Source organism: Ornithodoros turicata, chromosome 4 (genome assembly GCF_037126465.1).
Source record: "Ornithodoros turicata isolate Travis chromosome 4, ASM3712646v1, whole genome shotgun sequence".
Taxonomy (NCBI): Eukaryota; Metazoa; Arthropoda; class Arachnida; order Ixodida; family Argasidae; genus Ornithodoros; species Ornithodoros turicata.
Genome location: NC_088204.1, coordinates 31,240,468 through 31,260,749, shown reverse-complemented (window position 1 = coordinate 31,260,749; position 20,282 = coordinate 31,240,468). Strand labels below are relative to the sequence as shown.

Below are 20,282 nucleotides of genomic sequence, written 5' to 3'. Positions count from 1 at the left end.
CTTAAGTCGTATCCACACCATTCCGTTCCAATGCGTCCGTCAGCGAGCCGATGCAAGCGTCTTCGGAAGGGAGGACGCATTGGCTCGTGAAGTTCAACTCGTTCGACGGAGCGACGCAAGGGATGTCAGTCGTTGTCCCGTCAACCGTGTCGCCAGCGTTCTTATGTTCCCTTACTTCTCAGACGCTGACGGGGGGAGGCGTTGAAACGCAATAGTGAGGACCGCAATTTACTCAGCAGCTAGTTGGCCTCGCTGTTTAATGGCGTCGTTGTTTTGAGGGATGCAAAGCCTTTCCTGTTGACAACACAGCCAAAATTCGGCTGACAGCCGATACATTATTGAATTTTGTTGGCGGTGTTCGCGTTCACAGGGTCAGGATTGGGCTCAACATGGTAAACGATGGAGAAACGAATGCGACCGCATACGACAGACTATTTCAACCCTGATATGTTTTGATCCTTCCCTCGGTCGACACGGGAGCGGCGAGGCCCATCCTGCAGAACCGGTACGGAAGATGCTCCTTCGAACTGCAGACCATTCATTCCCAAGTAAATGATGCAAAAGGAATCATCCAAGTTTGCGCTCTTCACCTATCGTGCCGGCACGTATGAGAGATGGAACATCGGGATTTTGTGTCAACTCAGCAAAATAAAAGCTGGAACCAAAAAAGACGTCAGCTCACCAACGTAATGGTGGACCATTATACGAAGATGGTAGAGCCAGTCGACACACCGGACGCAGCAGCGGCCAGCGCAGTGAAACCTAAACCTTTATGGAGAATGCTGTCATCCGGTAAGGAGACCCAGAGAAATTCATGAGACACAAGGGAAGAAACTTAGTGGCGGAAATGATAGATGAATTTTTCCCATTTAACAAATACGAACCACGCCCGCACCACGGATGGTAATCCCCACAGCAATGGTCAGTAGAGCCCTGCGCAGATGATATTTTTGGCATCCGCATCCGACCCGCATCCGCGCAACCGTTATCCGCATCCGATTCGCATCTGATGCACACACAACAGCTTACATCCGCGTCCGATCCGCTGACCAAAACGCACCATCCGCATCCGATCCGCAAAACCCGCACGTTTCGAAGGACGCGTAAGGACCGCCCGATGCATATGTTGGTATAATTTCGGATGCCTCCCTGCTGTCACGGAAGGTCTCACGACGACAAGCAAAGGTAAACATTTGAACAAACGCGTTATGCAGAGACTTCTGGAACGCGTGGAACGCTACCTCGTCGGTGCTCGCGCGGTTCGAGACGTCAGAATGCCTTCACTCCCGTTTTGGCCGTGCATGGTCAAAGGTGAACCCATGGAGGAAGGAAACACAGGAGCGGCCCTTCCAACTTTTTGCCATTGGGACGGGCGTGCCAGCTTCGCACTGCATTCTGGGATGCTCCTGTCTACCATGTGACCGCTCACGTGACCCCAAGAGCATGCGCAGGCCAGCTCCCAAAGCAGACGACGAGAGCCGTGATTGTCTTCCAGTTCAGATATCTGCATTGTGACGAACGCCGCGCGTCCAACTTTATTTGTGTGTGTTCGGAGGTTTACTCTTGGTTTACCCTTCTACTACAAGACCGGTCAGGGTCTGCAGGACAACCACGCAGGACTAGAAACATCATTCGCGGCAGCGATGTTTGTGTGACGACGTGGCCGCGTTTTGTGTGTTTGTTGCTGAAGTGGTAAAGCATGACAGTAATCAAATTTGTACAACGATGGAGGAAATCAATTGAATCTGCAGCTGTAGCACAGAGACAGCTTGCAAAGGAACGATTCAAGATGACTCTCTCACAGACAGCGGTACGAAACAACCGGTCAAGTACGTGCTTACGAAGGAAACGTTATTCCCGTGACAGGGCTGCTTTCTGTTGAACGACAGCCGCAACCGCGGTAAGAACACGTTAACAAAACGTTGTTTCCGCAGTGGTGCTCACATTTTAAGAGTAAGTGACTTTGGAAAAGCATAAAAGCACGAAAAGCAGCGCGAGCAACAAAGCGTTGCCAAACCGAAACTTTAGAGAGGATCACGTGGTGGACAGGAAGTAATGGCGGGTTTGACAGGAGCGACCGCCAGAGGGGTCCCACGGAAATCTGCTCGAAACGGCCGCTCCTGTGTTTCCTTCCTCCATGGGCGAACCCGAGCATGCGCTCGCTGTCGCAGCGCAATATAAATAAATTGCTGGTGGAAAAATTACAGCACGCGGTATATACCGTGTTTAACGTGTTACCGTGTATTAACGGTATACAGTGATGTATCTGGTACATTGAAGTGTTTTACAGCATATAGTGGTACGTTCGGTGCATTACCATGTTTTACGGCACAGAGTGGTATGTTCGGTACGTTACCGTGTTTTATGGCACATAGCGGCATGTTCGGTACATTACCATGTTTTACAGCATATAGCGGTGTAGTTGGTACATTACCGTGTCTTACAGCATATAGCGGTATGTTTGGTACATTAACGTGTGTTATGGCATATTTATCCGAAAACCTTTAACGCGAGATAGTCATTTCCAAATCCTGCAGCCATATGAGAGAGAGCTAGCCTATGCCTTCGAACTGTTGACTGTTTCGGAAGCTATATGCGGCGCAGCAAATGCTCCTGGTACGACAGCCGTGGATGCTGATGTCGAGTCATGACAAGGTTAGTCCAAGTGTGTGGTGTTTTCCCTTGTTTTAGTCGAATTTGAGAAGCAATCCCTGTTGTAGGCAGTTTCATCACAACCAAAGGATCCCCCCTCCCCTCTGATGATTTATTTATTTTTTGTTCATTCACCAGAAAATTTTCCGAAGAGATAGTCCAAGATCTAGCGTCCATAGTTGATAGTAACCTTTCGTACACCATAAGGGAACTTCGATGTGCATTAACTGAATCGCATCCCGGATTGCAAATTAGCGCGTCCTCCGTTGACCAGCTGCTCAACGGGCACGGCTACTCGACTAAACTTCTTACTCTTCAACCACAAGACAGAAACAGGATCGATGTGAAGGAGTCGAGGAGGGAATACGCGCAATGGCTGCAGAGGTATGGTCCTCAGCAACTCCGATACTATATTGACGAGACCAATTTCAACGTGTGGTGTTCGCGGAAGTTCGGCAGATCGAAATGGGGCACGCCGGGAATACACACGGTGACAAGCACAAAAGGGGCAAACATAAACGTGATTGCCCGCATGTCTGCAAATGGGCTTTTACTTTAGAGACTTGTGGACCGTGTTAGTTGGTTGACCTTCAACGAGTTTCTGGAAGAAGCTTCTCGTGCGGTCGAACAGCAAGAGCCAGGAGCGTGCGCTGTTTTTATATTCGACAATGGGTTGACTGCGCGGCTTATGACCGCAATAATTTCAAGTACGTGGCGGCCGCTGTTGATAAAGCTGACATGTAGCATTTGTATGGGCTTCACAGTAATGACTGCAGTGTTTGAATAAATCATTTATACACGCTGAACTGTCGTTATTTTACACGGATTCCCAATGACCTGTCCCGGACTGTAAACCGTGCTTCATCTAATTATGCAAAGTATAAGATGAAACCTACCTACAATTTCCCATGACCGCTGTGGATTACCACAGCAACATCGCGCATAGCTTTCATACTGGGCGAGCACTTAAATCGGTCTCGCGAAATTTATGACGCTGTCGAACGACAGCGTAACTTCAATAATGTGTAGTGCTGAGTTTGGAGAACCATGTCGTGGCACTGAAATGAGCTGCTGTTACGATGTCGTCCATAATAAGTTAGTAGAGCACAGCATCGGGAGCAAAAAATAACTAATAAAAATAAGATAAACTTAGATCTCGGTCAGCTTCGTTCACATTTACAGACGACAATTAAAATCTTTTTGCGCGCATCATGCTCTGTGTATACATATCAATAACTTAGCTACTGCTAAATGCATTTTCAAAATGTGATGTTTCTTTGTAAAGCATACACAGTAAAGCAGACGCTCCCGCTTTATTGTCAAATGTTTTTTTTAATGCGCCATCAATAAGGAGTTCCTATCACACGCTTTACACTTGCGCCTTGGCCTTCGCTATCTCACCTGCCGTCGTGGGATCGTGAACGTCCATGGTTGTTGCTTACTTTAATTACAATGCCTTCCTACCTACTATGGTGACTTAATGTTGTCTACATTGTAATATTTGTTTAATTTGTGATTGCTGTTCCGCATGTACAGCACCGCTCTGTAGGGATTCGCTGTTGGCACGTGAATGAACAAAAAATAAATGAATCATCAGAGGGGAGGGGGGATCCTTTGGTCGTGATGAAACTGCCTACAACAGGGATTGCTTCTCAAAGGAGGGAAAACACTACACACTTCGACTAACCTTGTCATGACTCGACATCATCATCCACGGCTGTCGTACCAGGAGCATTTGCTGCGCCGCATACAGCTTCCGAAACAGTCAACAGTTCGAAGGCATAGGCTAGCTCTCTCTCATATGGCTGCAGGATTTGGAAATGACTTTTTCGGGTTAAAGGTTTCCGGATAAATATGCCATAACACACGGTAATGTACCAAACATACCGCCATATGCCGTAAAACACGATAATCTGCCATGCCTGCCATGCCTGCTATAGACCGCAAAACACGATAACGCACCAAATATACTATTATATGCGATAAAAGACGGCAATGTACAAAACACCGCTATATGCCGTAAAACACGGTAATGTACCAAACATACCGCTATATGCCGTAAAACACGGTAATGTACCGACCACACCGCTATATGCTGTAAAGCACGGTAATGTACCACACATACCGCTATATGCCGTAAAACACAGAAAGGTACCAAACATACCGCTATATGCCGTAAAACACGGTAAAGTACCAAACATACCGCTGTATGCTGTAAAACACGTAATGTACCGAACATGCCGCTATATGCCGTAAAGCACGGTAACGTACCGAACATGCCGCTATATGCCGTAAAGCACGGTAACGTACCGAACATACCAGTGCGCTGAAACACGGTAAGGTAATGTACCGAACATACCACGATTTTCCGTAAGACACGGCAATGTACCAGATGTACCATAACATACCAAAAACATGGTAATGCACCAAACATACCACTATATGCTGTAAAACACTGCAATGTACCAGATACACCACTATATACCGTTAAACACGGTAGTGTACCAAGTGCACCACTCTACACCGTAAAACACCATAATCTACCCCGCTATCCGCTACAGACCGTTAAACACGATAACGCACCAAATATACTACTATACGCCTTGAAAGACGTCAATGTACCAAATACACCGCTATATGCCATAACACACGGTAATGTACCAAACATACCGCTATATGCCGTAAAACACGGTAATGTACCAACCACACCGCTATATGCTGTAAAACACGGTAATGTACCACACATACCGCTATATGCCGTAAAACACGGTAATGTAGCCAACGTACTACTATGTGACGTAAAACACTGCAGTGTACCAAATATACCATTATATGCTGTAGAAAGCGATAATGTACCATGTACGCTGCCATACAGCGTAAAGCACGATAATGTGCGACGGTATACTGCTATATACCGTAAAAAAACGATAATGTACCAAATATACTACTACATGTCTTAAAACACGGCAATGTACCGAATATACCGCCGCGTACCGCAAAACGACAGTGGGCCGCAGTGCACCACGATATTTCATAAAACACGATAATCTCTCACGCTGTGTCACTACGTACCGTAAAATACGGTAATGTATTAAATATACCCGTAGATGCCATAAAACACGGCAATGTACCAAATATACCACTATATGGCATTGAGCACGGCGATGTACAAAGTGTAGCATTGTATACCGTAAAACACGATAGTCTACAACGGTATACCACTATATACCTATAATGTGTACCTATAACACCGCCACCTCATACGACGAACTAATCATTTGTATCACACTGATTTTTCTTGGTGTTTCTCCTCTTAGATATTCGTGAGCAAAGCTAAGAAATGGTCGAATTAAATGAAATGGCACCCGGATTATTTTAGATAGCGCCCAGATTAATTTTTTTTGCAATCGGATTAATTCAAATGGCGATCAGATTAAAGTTTTTGCGTCTGGATTAAATCTGATGGCACTTGGATTAATGTTTTGGCCATGGGACTAAAATAGAATGCGCCTGGATTAAACCTTTTGCGTTTGGATTAATATGAGCGGGAAAACCTGTATAAGTTTTCCCGCCCATTTTAATCACAGTGCTATCTGATTTAATCCAGGTGATATTCCATTCAATCCGGGTGCCATCTGAATTAATTCATGGTGTTTCAAGCACATCCTGCAGCTTAGTCACAAGGTTTTCCGTAGCAGACGATACCACTAGCGCTGTCGTCTGATTAAGACTAGCTCTGACTGAGCTAGAGGATATTCCACGCGGTTAGAAGAACGTGAAAAGGCATGACTCACATAGCAGACGACACCACTGGTGCTGTCGTCTGCTACGGAAAACCTTGGGACTAAGCTGCAGGATGTGCGTGATGTCTTTCCGTGCTCTTCAAACGCAAGCAATATCCTGCGGCACAAGATATTCCCTCGCAGATGACAGGACCACTGGTGTCGTGTGCTATGAGCGTAAAGGGCGAGACACATGTACGACAAAACACGCGACACGACATGCGACGTGTCGTACCAAACACGCGTTGCGACATGTCGTATCTCCCACCCGGGGACACACGAGATACGACACCCTCACGACGTGCCGCAGTCGACCGTCGTGTCGTTGAAACAGTGTGGCCAGGGTCTGCGACTGGAATGCTGGGTTGCGTTTCATTTCACGAAACAAAATGTGCCTAGAGAATAAAACTCATTATTCTAAAACACTTTTTTGAGTGTTTCATGGGCCTTCCCATCCATGATTCCCATGATACCCATCCGAAAACAGATCCCGTGCCCAACCATTTATCGCGTTTGTCTACAGTTAGGCGCACTGCGGGGGCTTGTGTTGGGAACCCTGTCTGTTGTGCAGCCGCTCACGCTCGCTACAGATCGTTCGTATCAGCGCTTCATTCCTGTGATTTTCGCCCGTGTTACAATGTATCACATCAGCCGTCGCACGAAACTTTTGCTGCTCAAGAAGAAAGTGATGTTGCTGAGAGAGCAGCGCAAGAAAAAAAAAGCGAACTTGGTGGGTGAGGCCTTCCTGGAGGAACAGGCATAACGAGGGCGAGTTCTATACTTCGGTAAGCGAATTTAAGAATGATTGGATGGTACTGACTATCTCACCAGCTGAACGTTCCTGAATGATTTGCAGATGGAGCTGATGCGACAAGGTGACCTGGAGTACTTCAAAAAGTACTACAGGATGACACCTCAGCAGTTCGACTTCCTTGTCGGCCTAATCAGAGCCGACCTGCAAAGGGAGCATTAGTGCAGGGAGCCGCTTTGTCCTGCCCAACGATTGGCCATGACACTGAGGTACAAAAGTCTAGCAAATTTCACAGTTTCAGTGACACATGAACGATTTCGCCTTCTACTTGTGGTCTACTGTAAAACTACTGTGGTGTACTGGTCAAACTGTAACGATTGTTAGTCAAGCAAATACGAGCATTTCAGGACATTGTAATTGTATTTAATTGTAGTTAAACTTAACCGCGTTAATGTAATTGAATTAGTATTTTTATAATGGTGGCCAATTCAGGGCTGTGCTTTGAACGGCTAGTGCTATATGATTTTGCAGGTACCTGTCGTCTGGTTACCTCGTTCAGGATATTGCCCTTGCTTTCCGAGTGGGCATCTTCATAGCAAGGGAGTCCATCCGTGAAACGTGCAGGGCCTTGTGGACGAGATTGCACCCATTATACATGAAGGTGCGACAGTTGCTCTGTATTATTTTTCTATGCAAATTGCAATAAGTATTTCTATGAAAACTATAGGGCAGCTGAACATCTTTTAATCTCCTGTGTACCTTGCATGTAACACCTGTTCTAACCAGGCTGCATCTTGGCCTACCATTAATTTCTGCACCTAACAACACTACAGAAAGCACAGACCGTTTAAAACACTATAACCAAATCCGTAACTGTAACTTCTTTTTAGAAACCTGCCACTGCAGACTGGGAGAAAATAACGGAGAGCTTTCAGCGAAACTGGCAGTTCCCCAATTGTTTGGGAGCTGTCGACGAGAAGCACGTCCGAATCCGTGCTCCACCAAATTCTGGGAGCATGTATCATAACTACAAGGTATGCATACTTCTGATGTCAATAAATCATAAATGTATGTGTGCAGGTGATACAGGAATGACCGCAGTGCCCTGCTCAGGTTCGCTCCACAAGCATCAGTATTTCCAAATTCCATTTCAGGACGCTTTCTCAATCGTTCTACTGGCTGTAGCCGACGGAGACTATAAGTTTGTAGTGGTTGATGTCGGTGCCTGTGGGAAGCAAAGTGACGGCGGCATCCTGAGGCAGTCTCAGTTTGGACAAATGCTTGACGCTGGAACACTGCAGTTACCAGGACCTCAACAGCTACCTGGCACTAGCTGCACAGCCCCATGTGTGTTTCTGGGAGACGAGGCGTTTCAGTTACGGCCAAACTGGTCAAGGGCTGGACACTGAGAAGAGGATATTCAACTTCAGGTTGAGCAGAGCCAGGTAGCATTATTTTATTGTTTCGCATACTTATCATCACATTTCAAATTCAACGAAAGTTGTGAGTAATGACACCCAGCATTACTCGGTCAAAGTGTATTCATTACAGTGACTAGAGAGTCTACCTGAACTGAACCAGACCGAAACTATTGGCGTCATCTCTGAGCTGAACTTGAGTTGAAACATTAGAGGTTATCTGTAAATGTTTGGTAACAGATTCAAATAATGGTTCACACCTGCCCAAAATTTGAGAAAAACTGGGAGAAATTTAAATTATGCTATGCGGAGCATGATGGATGTGCGCCAACAACAGTGTTGCAAAGGAACTCAAACCAAACCGACAACATTTTTGGTTCAGCTAGCTACTCGTTACTTAAACGTATTAAAAGTGGTAATGCGTTACTCCCCATTTCTGCTCAGAATGGTCACTTTCCACTATGTTTTGCTTTTATAAAAAGGACTTGCATGCTTCAGGAAGCATAGCTATACTTGCATTACATATTTTTATTTCTTTGTCATAGGAGGTGTGTTGAGAACACTTTTGGCATAATGGTGTCACGGTGGAGGATTTTTGTGCGATCACTGGGAGAGCACCCAGAGCTTGCCGAGGAGCTCGTGAAGGCCGTATGTGTTCTGCACAACTTTCTTATGACACCTGGAGCACAGGAACAGCAATTTTATTGCCCATTTGGTTATGGTGACTTCGTGGATGTTCACGGAAATGTGAGGCAGGGCCAGTGGCGCGAAGAGGGGCTACAGGGTGCAGCTCAGCCACTGCAGAGGACATCCTGTAGGAATTTTTCACGTGTAGCAAGTGATGTTAGAGACCTTTATAAAAGGTACTTTATCAGCGATATTGGCGCAATCAGTCGCCAGTACCAGGCTCCCGGGCTGTAGCCCTACAACACCTTTGTTGGTCTCAGAAACATTCCTGTTTGCAACGGTACTTTGGTTGAGAGATTTTACCATGCTGTGTATGATTGCACATAATATGTACAGGGTTCGACAAGATAAACTTCGGGGATTGTAACAAAGATAAAACAAATTAGAACAGTGTCGGAAAGCCAAAGTAGATGTTAGAAGACGTATTATGCCCCAAATTTTATCTCGATAATGCCGCTTGGTCTGTTTCTCTGCAGATAAATCGTGAAAATTAAAAAATCGCTGCTGCCTAAACGGCTATACCTGCGTTTCAGCTTCTTTCCGTCAGATGGCACGTGGCGTTACAGAGTATGATTCTGCATTCAGTTCCACTTCCGATTTCGATGTCGTCTGCAATGCCGCGTTCGACCGTTTCGCCATCTGACAGAAAGGAGCTGAAACACAGGTATAGCCAACTAGGCAGCGGCGGTTTTCTAATTTTCACGATTAATCCGCAGAGGAACGGACCAAATGGCAGTATCGACATAAAATTTTCGGGCATAATACGTCTTCCAACATCTACTTTGCCTTCCCGACACTGTTCTTATTTGTTTTATCTTCGTTAGAAACCCCAAAGTTTATCTTGGCGAACCCTGTATATGTATCTTCATTACTTGTATTGTATATTTTTCTCACGTCTCTGTATTAAATATGTGCATGGCATTTTTTACTCTTTCTTTGACCTGAACTATTTGTTTGTGGTTGTTTATTGGACACAGTGAAGAATAAATGTCTCATTGCGAAGGGAGACAGAGCAAAGGCACAGGCGATAACACTGAACAGCCTGTCTGGTGCTGTCTCCTGTGTCATTGCTTCGTGTATCCATTCTCAATGGGATACAATCAAGTAATCCAGCAGCATACATTGCTTACATTCTTCTTTTTATTATTCACATGTCATTTGGGGTCAGAGGCACTGCCACAGGTGACAGTGTTGTTGGCACAATGCCAGCCTTGTACTTCAGTAACACTTCTAACAAGTGCATCTCGCACGGCCCTTGGAGATGCTCTGGTATCCTTACATAGTGCTTACGAAGTGACAGCAAGAAGTGATCCACCTCGTCTACTTTCTGCGACAGCTGCCCATCAATTTCATCAATGAGAGCACCGGCGTCTCTTCGTCTTTTCTGTGTGTGTCGTGGAGCCCGTGCTCTCCGAAAGGGGTTAGTGCCTGGGGAAAGAGTATGTGAGGATGAAGAAGATTGCTGTGCTGAGGGAGCACCAGGTGTTAGCTGCAAAGGTGGGGACTAGGGCAGCAAGGAGAATTAGGGCTTTGACTTGAAGACGTAGTGGTTAGCATAGCAGAAGGAAAAGAAGAGGCCAGTGGAGAAGAAGGAAAAGGAGACATGGATTGGAAAATTTGAGAGGGAGTGATATGTTAGTGTCGATAGAAAGTGTGCAGGGAGTGTTCATGTCTTGGTGTGTTTCTGCGTCTGTGATGTCTGGGTCCATGTTGCTGGTTGTCCTGGAATGGGATAGTGAGACACATACAATAATAATCACATTGACATGACGAAGTCGCAAGACTTTTAAGACTTTTTTTGAGACTTCGTGTTGTGTCTGTCCTTTCGTGTTCCCTAGTCTCCGGGGTTTTACATTATGCATAATCTTCACCAGCTCGCTTGCTTCCTAGCCATTTTTTCATTGCCATTAAGTTATTTCACTCAACTGAGTGCTTTACTGATAGTGCTGTATTACAGGATGACATCTAACATCTCTAGCAGTGACACTCAAACGAGATGCTGAACCCAAACGTTTCTAAAACTGCTGTTATCTCGTTCACAAGGAAACGAAAGACAATTGAGTATAAATATTCTCTTTCTTCTGGCTGATATTAGACGTGAATCATCAGTCCGACTAGGAATTTTTTAAATAGTTTTCACCCATACGTCCAACCGTCCAACGGTCTCCGTTGACAACTATGAGCGCATTTTAAGTAAACTTGATATTTCCACCCTTGCTAGTCGCAGTAAACTTTGTGACTGTTTTTTCTTCATAATGTTATTCATGGTATCTTTCGTTGTCCTGAACTCTTGCCATCCATTAATTTAGTTCTGATATATCATTGGAGCAACTAATACCCAGTTTTTTTGAATAAAGAGAATATATGAATCTCAGTCTTGCCTGTTTGGGATGCTCTTGTAACAATGGGAGCTTGCATTTATGTAACAGCTCAGCAGTTGAGGTGAATCCACCATACCTGTCACTGACAAAGCTAATTTCTGAATGTTTTCTATTTTATCAATATCTTTCGTTTCTGTCTTTCCAATAGCTTTCCTTGTATGAAAATCCCATGTAATACTAGCATATTCCAGTTTAAGCAAAATGACAGTTTCATATGCCATATAGTTCAGTTCTAATTCAGCGTTTGCCGAGCTTACACTCTTCTCAAGGGTTCAGTGTGGTTATCATATTTCTACAATCTCATTTCTAATTTCACTTTGCAATAATCTTTTGAACATTTCGTCAACTGATGTGGTGGGGTTTGTCTCCACACATTAGCAATTTACAACAAAAGTCATAAACAATAGCACTTATTCTATAGCTTCTGTACAACATATACTCTTACAACATTAACGTACAACATACATGCATATGCATGCATGTATGTTAGTTGAACTCTGGGTGTTGGTTAAATAAATAAGCAGAGTTTCAAGTAGCTGGACCAGGCTTGACGGACTTCTCAACGCCGGTTAACTCTGAACCTGTGATCAATTCTTTTGTAAAAACGTTCGTTGGTGACGTGATGGATGTTTCAGTGACAGTATCAGTAACTTCCTGTAATACAGCAGAGCTAAGAGTTAAATTCAAGTTAAGGGAGCGCTGATCTCGGTTCAAATGTTAATCGGCGTTGGTGAAACCGTGCGTGCTACAAGTTTCTACCGTACATACTTTCTCGGCTCCACGAAGTCCCGAAGAAAGGAAATCCGGTCATAATGTGTCCATGTACTGATCACCTCCTTCGCTGGGTCGCCACTTTTCCCTTTTGTGTCCCTCACGATACGGGAGTAGGAGTCGCGCAGGTTGCGCCATCGCGATTGTACTTGCTTTTCTGTAATAATATGACACTTTAGAATGCGATCAATTGGAAGGACGTGCAGTACGCCAAAATTTATTTACCTGTTGCGTCCAGTAATTCGGCCACCATTCGCCAGTCCTTGTTTTTCACGTGAATGTTCTTATACACTTTAGACCTCATGTCCCAGAGCGAGGGACGCTCCTCCACTAAAGATATTAGTTTTTTGTTGAATTCCACGCGCGTCGATTCAGCCATGTTTTTGCAAAGAGCGGGCGAGGACTTCTCGGCTTCTCTACCGAGAAAGGCACACGAGACGTAGGCTCGCCATTGGCGGTTTAGCTCGTGACGTCACCGGCTCCTCACGACAACACCACGACAGGAGCCGAAATATCCAAGCAAGTCTGTCGCGATGCGACAGGTCGGAGAGGGCTGCTACGACGACCCGTTTCGCAAAAATCCGTCCCAGAGTGCTTTGCCACTCCGACGCGTCGCACGTCGTGTCGCGCGCTTGGTCGTACATGTGTCTGGCCCTTAATGCCTTTTCGCGCTCTGCTAACCGCGTGGAATATCCTGGAGATCAGTCACAAAATAGTCCTTAGCAGACGACATGACCGATGATGGCGTCTGCTACACTTCTGCTCAAACTCTCTGTATCTCGGCGAATGCTCTTTGCGAATGTTCAGCATAAGACGCAGCAGAACTTAAGTCCCGTTAGCAGCTTTTTACTTTTCCTTGTCTGTAGAATATTCTGCGGGGATGTCCCTCGTGTGAATACACGGTTATAGTGCTTAAAAACACCATGGATTAATTCAGATGGAACCCGGAATAAACCGAATAGCACCTGCATTTTTTCAGATGGTGTTCGGATTACATTGAACATTGGAGTATGTAGGATATTTGGGAGCCACTTGTTAAGATGACTTCAATTGGCGTTGATCAGCTGGCCACATAAACTGATTCGCGGCCTCAATAAGTCTCCGCCACTGAATGGTGTTCACGTCTTGGCGTGTAAAGAGCGACTTGTGTATCCACATAATTTAAGGCAATGTCTGGGGCTGTATACCTTACATATACTTCTTTCAGATTAAAAAAATGAACTTAGAAATTGGCTATCGTTATCAAAGTAAAGGAATTTAATGGGCACCACGTTTCAAGTGCATCTTACCTTCAACAGCAAATTGAATGTCTCTCTCATCCGAAAAATACTTTGGGTTGAGGAGTGGATAATCATGCATATCGCTTGTCTGTAGGGTAAGCTCTCCTCTAGATGATGGTCGATTCAACATCAGTCTTGCATAGAATCCTGGCTTTCCCCTGTTCGGCAAACAATATCTGTCGTACACCTAGAATGAAATGAATTTGGAATTAAGCCTTGAACTCTCTTTCTGTTTACATGATCTCAGTTGTCTCGCGACGGAAACACCCAATTATTATCTTTCTGTTTATTTTATTTGTCTTTTGTTTGTTCTTTAGCAATATTTTAGTAAACGCGAACAAATATAAAAATTAGGGTGTGTGCAGATAAAGCAGCCGCACACGTACGCACGTAACGCGTAGCCTGCTTACCGTGCAAACTTCCGGAGGCGCACGACAGCGCCTTTAGTGATGAAAACCAACAAAAAGTCGTGGCAATGAAACTCTGCCTTACAAAAACATAATCACTCAAATTTTGCTCTCCGTAAAGTTCAAATCCGCCATACCGATGCAGCCGATGACGGCCTGCAGAGCGCTGTATGCAGGTGCTGCTATGCGCCCTGTGGCGCAGAAACCGAAATAACAGAAATCAGCATCCACGTCGGGATTCAGCGCCGGTGCAGCTCAAGCGGTTTCTGGACGCAACTGTGCAGAGACCGAGGTGCCCAGTTGGTTCAAACTCATCAAGGATTGTCGTCAAATGACGGAGGCTGCCATATTGTGCGCCATAGTTGTCCGACCGGAGTTGATGTAGCCCGCTAGTCTTGGCTGAAGAAGTCAGAACGATGTAATGGTTCAGCTTCTCCTCCTTTGTGTGTCTCATAGCAAATGAAAGTTTCTTATACCCCTGTCACACGGGCATTTTTGATCCTGCTCGACCGAACCTGCTTGAACCCAATGCAGATCGGATGGTGCTACACGGCCGCTTCCAAGCAGGATCGAACTTTGATCCTGCTTGACTCAAGACAGTTCCCATAACAGGATTGAGAATTTCAAGACGGCTCGACGACCGCCATTTGCATCCTCGACCCCGGTAAACTGTAGCGGTAAACCCGGCCGTGTAGCCGCGTCAAAACTCGGGCGTGCTCGGGAAGTCCGATGCAGATCGGATTCGAGAAGGATCGAAATGCCCGTGTGACAGGGGTATTAGGTAACTGAACAAAGCGATTAAAAACAGCGATAAGTCGCCTACTGTGCTTCCCCCCTTTACTGTTCTATTTAAATCCACGTGGTGTACGTGTTGTTCACCTCTATGCAAGTTTCAGTTTCTATTTTGTGGCTGTCGGATCACAAGCTGCGCCAAGGTAACTTTAATTAGCGGTTCAAGGCGCTGTTCACTAAAACCGCTATAAAGTGCCATGGATCGGCACATGTCTGGGTTTGCTTTCCGGTGGCAATAGAGTGGACATGCCATGCGAATGCGTCATAGGCAACTCTGATCACTGGTCACTGTAGTATGTGGACACAGTACAAGTGAGTACGTCCCCCAGAAAGGCGTAGTGGAGGCAACACCCACTTCTGCAGGTGTATTCTTGTGTAGATGACATGAGGTAGATGTGGAGAAATTCTCGCTTCCATTGGAGGAAGACACCGTTGCGCTTTGCATCCACGTTGAATTCACAGGTGAGAGAGACAGGGTAGGTTCATTCACTGGTGGAAGTTTCATGAAGGCATGTGTCTTGACAAGGGGCACGTTGGAGGATATGTACATGAACACCGCCACGATGCGTTTCTTCTTCTTCGATTCCTCTTCGTTTCTTCTCTTCTCTGTTTCAGCGATGCGACGTATGGGACAAGATCTTCACGAAATTAAGTAGTAGGAGGGGGTGCCGTATAAGCATGGGTGAGAGTTAGCAACCTGGACCCCTGACCACTGCCCCTGAGCCCTGTGCGTTTTTTTCCCCGCGCGGCGCGTGTGTGGAGGGTTGTCCACGTGCTTATCGGCGGGGGAGGGCTGCGTGCGCGCTTACCCTCTCATATTTTTCACCCTGGGCCGACTTCTTTCGACATGTTTGAGCCTTGGCCGACTTGGGTCGCGTATTTTTTCCCGCACCCGGGGGGCGGCGCTCGGGTGGAGGCGCCTACCGGGGGGTGGCGCGTGGCCGGATGGCTGCGTCCGCGCTTACCAGCTCACATTTTTCAGCCTGGGTCGACTTCTTTCGTCATTTTTCAATCTGTGTCGACTTCAATCGTAATTTTTTTTTCAGCTACAACAGGTGTCCAGTAGGCTGTTTACATGCAAATGATAGCCATACACAAAAAGTACAAGTGAAAATATATTTATTAAAATCAATGGTGCAAGGAATTATGCTGTGATTGTGTGTGGTGGAGAGAAACCCAGCCAAAAACCTGAAGCAGAAGAAACACAATGCAATACACGTAACAAAGAATATACTTATTACAGGCATGATGCAATAGCATTGAATAGGTATCACAGATCAAACACAATATTTTTTATTAACTGTAATTATACACACAAGTTTTCAATGAATCAGAAGGGATAGCACATTTAATCAAAGAAGATGTTCTTAATCAATACAATTACAATCAAAATTGCAAGTTTTATTATAAAAAGTCTGAGATGTGAGAACCTGATAGATGTAAGTAATTTCGAGCACAATATGGAAGCTAAGTTTAATATTCCAATATGACACAAATTTAATTAGTCAGTTTCTTAGAAGTGAATAGCGCAGACATAAGAAAATAATTCGAATCAACACATAACATTAATAGAGAACCTAACTGACATATTCTCCAACATGTAGGGAAATAATAGCTACACAATACCATATCAAAACGAGAAACGTACACCGCATTTAATCAAAGAAGATATTCTTAATCAATATGATTACAAACAAAATTACAAATTACAACTTGTATTATAAAAAGTCTAATATTCCTATACGTGAGAACCTTCAGTGCAATAGCGGGAAGTTCTGATAGATGTATGTAAATCATTGTGAACAGCACAGACCCTGGAAGACCATGAGACAAGAACGACACGAACACACGAGGAAATAAAATCTATATCACTACAAATAATTTATCATTTTAACTATCATAAAATCATCCTCGTGACATAATCTAATCGAACACTATACAATTTTCATTCTAAGAGACACTACAAACCTTACTTTGTTTTATGAATAAAAAATAGATATGTTAAAAATGAACTTCACCACATAGCACGCTCCTAGCCAACAACCAGCTCTGATGATATCTGCCCTGATCTGTTGAAGGTGAGTGCTGTTAGATGTATGGAAGACCACGGAACACGAACACAAGAGGAAATAAAATCGATACCACTACAAAGAAGATATTCCTAATTAATATGATCACAATCAAATTACAAGTTGTATTATAAAAAGTCTAATATTCCTATACCTGAGAACCATCATTGCAATAGTGTGAATATCTGTCATAACAGTTCGAGCGCAATAGGGAATCTAAGTTTCATATTCTAACATTACATAATTTTTAATTAATCAATTTCTTATTATTTGAACAGCATAGACGTAAGGAAATAACGAGAAAGAACACAATCGACAGCTACAATTAATAGAAAGCTAAACCTGCACACCATCCAACACATTGAGAAACGATAGCTAATCAATCTATCAAAAAGAGAAATATTACAATATAGAACAGACTTAACGCTGAAGAACACAGGAACACTCTAAGCGGCGACATGTAAACAACAACAGAGGAAAATAATCTGTCATTGAACCATCATAAAATCGACCAACATAAAATTTTCATTCTAACAAACACTACAAACCTTGATGGAGGTATCCAAGACATAGAAAATATGCACTGCTTTCATCCATTCATGCATTCATTTCACAGTTTTTGTTCAAATCCGGGAGACTTTATGTCTCTATCTATATGACCAAAACGAAGCAACTCCCATGCTTTGTCACTCAAAGGGTTGTGGGCTATATTCCTTCGTCCAGCAAACAAGGCGTTCTAGAGGTCAGATAAGATAGTTCAAAGGCGATATATTTTATTGTGCAGCGCAAATAGATGTCGATATTATTCGCGGGGATCACCAGCTTTTCGCATCCTTTCCTTGAAACGGAAATCTTTCGTCAAAGTGGTTGACAAGTCGAATAAGTTTGTACAAATGCGATATTGTTATTGAACATGTAGAGAAAGTCCAAATTATTAATTGGTAGCAACGATACTCAATCAAAAACGAGAAACAAATTTAATTACATCAATTTCTGTAATATCTTGCAACAGAAATTTCTAATGAACCACACAGAAATATCAAATGTGAATGCAACTCAGAAATATGAGGCATTCCCAACTCAGAAATTATTTTTACTTATCTCAATCGAGTGAACAATTGAAACAAATGCAAGACAATAATTATTTCAGGTAGTAACTTCACAACTCATAGAATATCAGTCGAGTGAATACTTGAAAGAGAGTCAAAACAATATATCTCACGACAAGTGGATATTATAGCATTCTAAACCAGATAATAAAATTTTACTCAATAAAATGAGCATAGATATGCTTTTAATTAAGTGTAGACAAGCACTTGAAAACAGAAGAGACAATTGCTCTACATTGAAAAGATGGACAGATTTTGTACTCGCTACCATAAGTCATGGAAAGATGTGATAAAAAATTGCTTCGAAAAGGAAGGGCCGCGAAACTATTCCATTATCGCTGCATTTGAATACGTCCTAGACATGGTCGTATTCGGAGATATGGTACAAACTACAGAACTGAAGGTGCAAGAATTTATATGCCGAATCTACAATACTAATAAAAATATCTGCACATCAACGTCGGAAGGGCCACTGGGGTTGATGGCGGAGTTTTTGACGTTTGCTAACGAAGAATTGAAATTCACTAAACCAGATGTAATTATAATCATTGCAATGGGCATTGCATTCATCAAGAAAGCAGTCGGATCAAATTATCATATACAAGCGGTCTATATCGCACGATTCATTACGGATTTGTTGAAATTGCACATATCTGAGATGGAAAGTACATAAAAACTTATCACATGATATGTTCCACTACCATGGCAACGCAATTCTTTTCTTCTACCAGTCTCTCCAACGATGTCGAATGAGCAGAAGTTCAGTATTATTGTACAAGGTCTGATGTATCATCACTTATTGAAACTCAACGAACATATCAACTGCGGTGGACCACCGGACGATTTTCATCTAATACTGTCTTGTACGCCATTCAAGAACATTCATACAAAGAAAGGAAACATCAATAAGAGATTGTGCAAGTTGTTGAAGCAATACAAACACGGCGACAACATATCACCCGCGTTAATCAACGCTGGATTCAAGCACCCAATATGCAGAACTTTTTAATCTGTATCTTTTAAAAAATGCAAGAAATAGCGTGCAGTTCTGGCTTTGAAAATTTAATTTAAAGAAGAAAATTATATTTAATGTTGAGTTTGCGTTTTACAACGTTATGAGCTAAAAACTTACAAAATTAAAGTATGGCCTTTCCATCTGTAGTGCCAGGATGCTATGGCACTAAAATAACGTGATAGTTTTTCTGTATGGCTACGGGAAATCTCGAGCATATTTTGTGAAATGGATCTACGTTTATGTGTGACCTGCGCTGATCTGGTTATTATAATTAATATAACATATCTTCCATTGTGTTTATGCATAACGCTCGTCTTCATTGTATATTGGATAAGCACTTCTGATGGCGGTTGTGTGATCCGCTTCTCCCAAAATCTGATTGCCACTTCGAAATTATTTCATATACGTTTGTGTGCCGTGTGTTACGAAGATTATGCGATTAGAAATGTAGACTTGGCCTGCACGTCATGCTTGTAAAATCATTCGTTTACATTGTGGCATCTGATAATAGATTCGCTTTTCACGAAGACTACGTATTATCTCGCAGGCACTGAACCCGAATGCAGTCGTAAAAGTTGATGACACTGTGTCGCGAACGCTTTGACTTATCCCACCGCGATCAGTTATCTTGCCTTATTTCCCGTTTTGCCCTATCTTGCACGGCTCATTTTTCCTATCCAGACACACAAATGGATAACTGTGTTGACGAAAATATTTATTCCGCGCTCCAATTGGGTTGCTTGTCAAAGACGCCTTTTCTTCTTTTCCTACGTCTAGCCTAGTCCAACTGTTTGAGAAATATACATGCACTGTAGAATTTATTTCGTGAAATATGATAAGTTTTCACAAAAGATTGATGATCCTTTTTTTTCTTTATAATCAAAGATTCATGTATCATGCCTCAAATTTCAATAACCGATCATTCTCCGACAATTCTATCCTTGGGGTGATGAAGTTGTACAGAGTGTAGTCGGGAGAAAACCTATTTGATGGCTAGCTCTGATTCCATGTTAGAATTTTTGCACATAGTGTGGAATATTCGTTCCCTCAGCAATCATTGTGTTCAATCTAGTCATACCAAATGCAAAGTGTTTTTCATTGTGATGCGTAGAATTCATAATAATGATGACAAAGATTACAATTATTATTTCAATTATACACTTCTTTA

General features: G+C 43.5%; 1 protein-coding gene across 1 annotated transcript in view; it reads right to left on the bottom strand.

Annotated features, from left to right (window-relative positions):
- The window catches only part of LOC135392286 (glucose dehydrogenase [FAD, quinone]-like), a 40,506-nt gene that overhangs the window by 9,405 nt on the left and 10,819 nt on the right, over window positions 1-20,282 (bottom strand). The window contains exon 3 of the mRNA XM_064623003.1: window positions 13,732-13,909. Within this exon, the coding sequence (XP_064479073.1) occupies window positions 13,732-13,909 (178 nt within the window). The remainder of the gene's footprint in view (window positions 1-13,731; window positions 13,910-20,282) is intronic.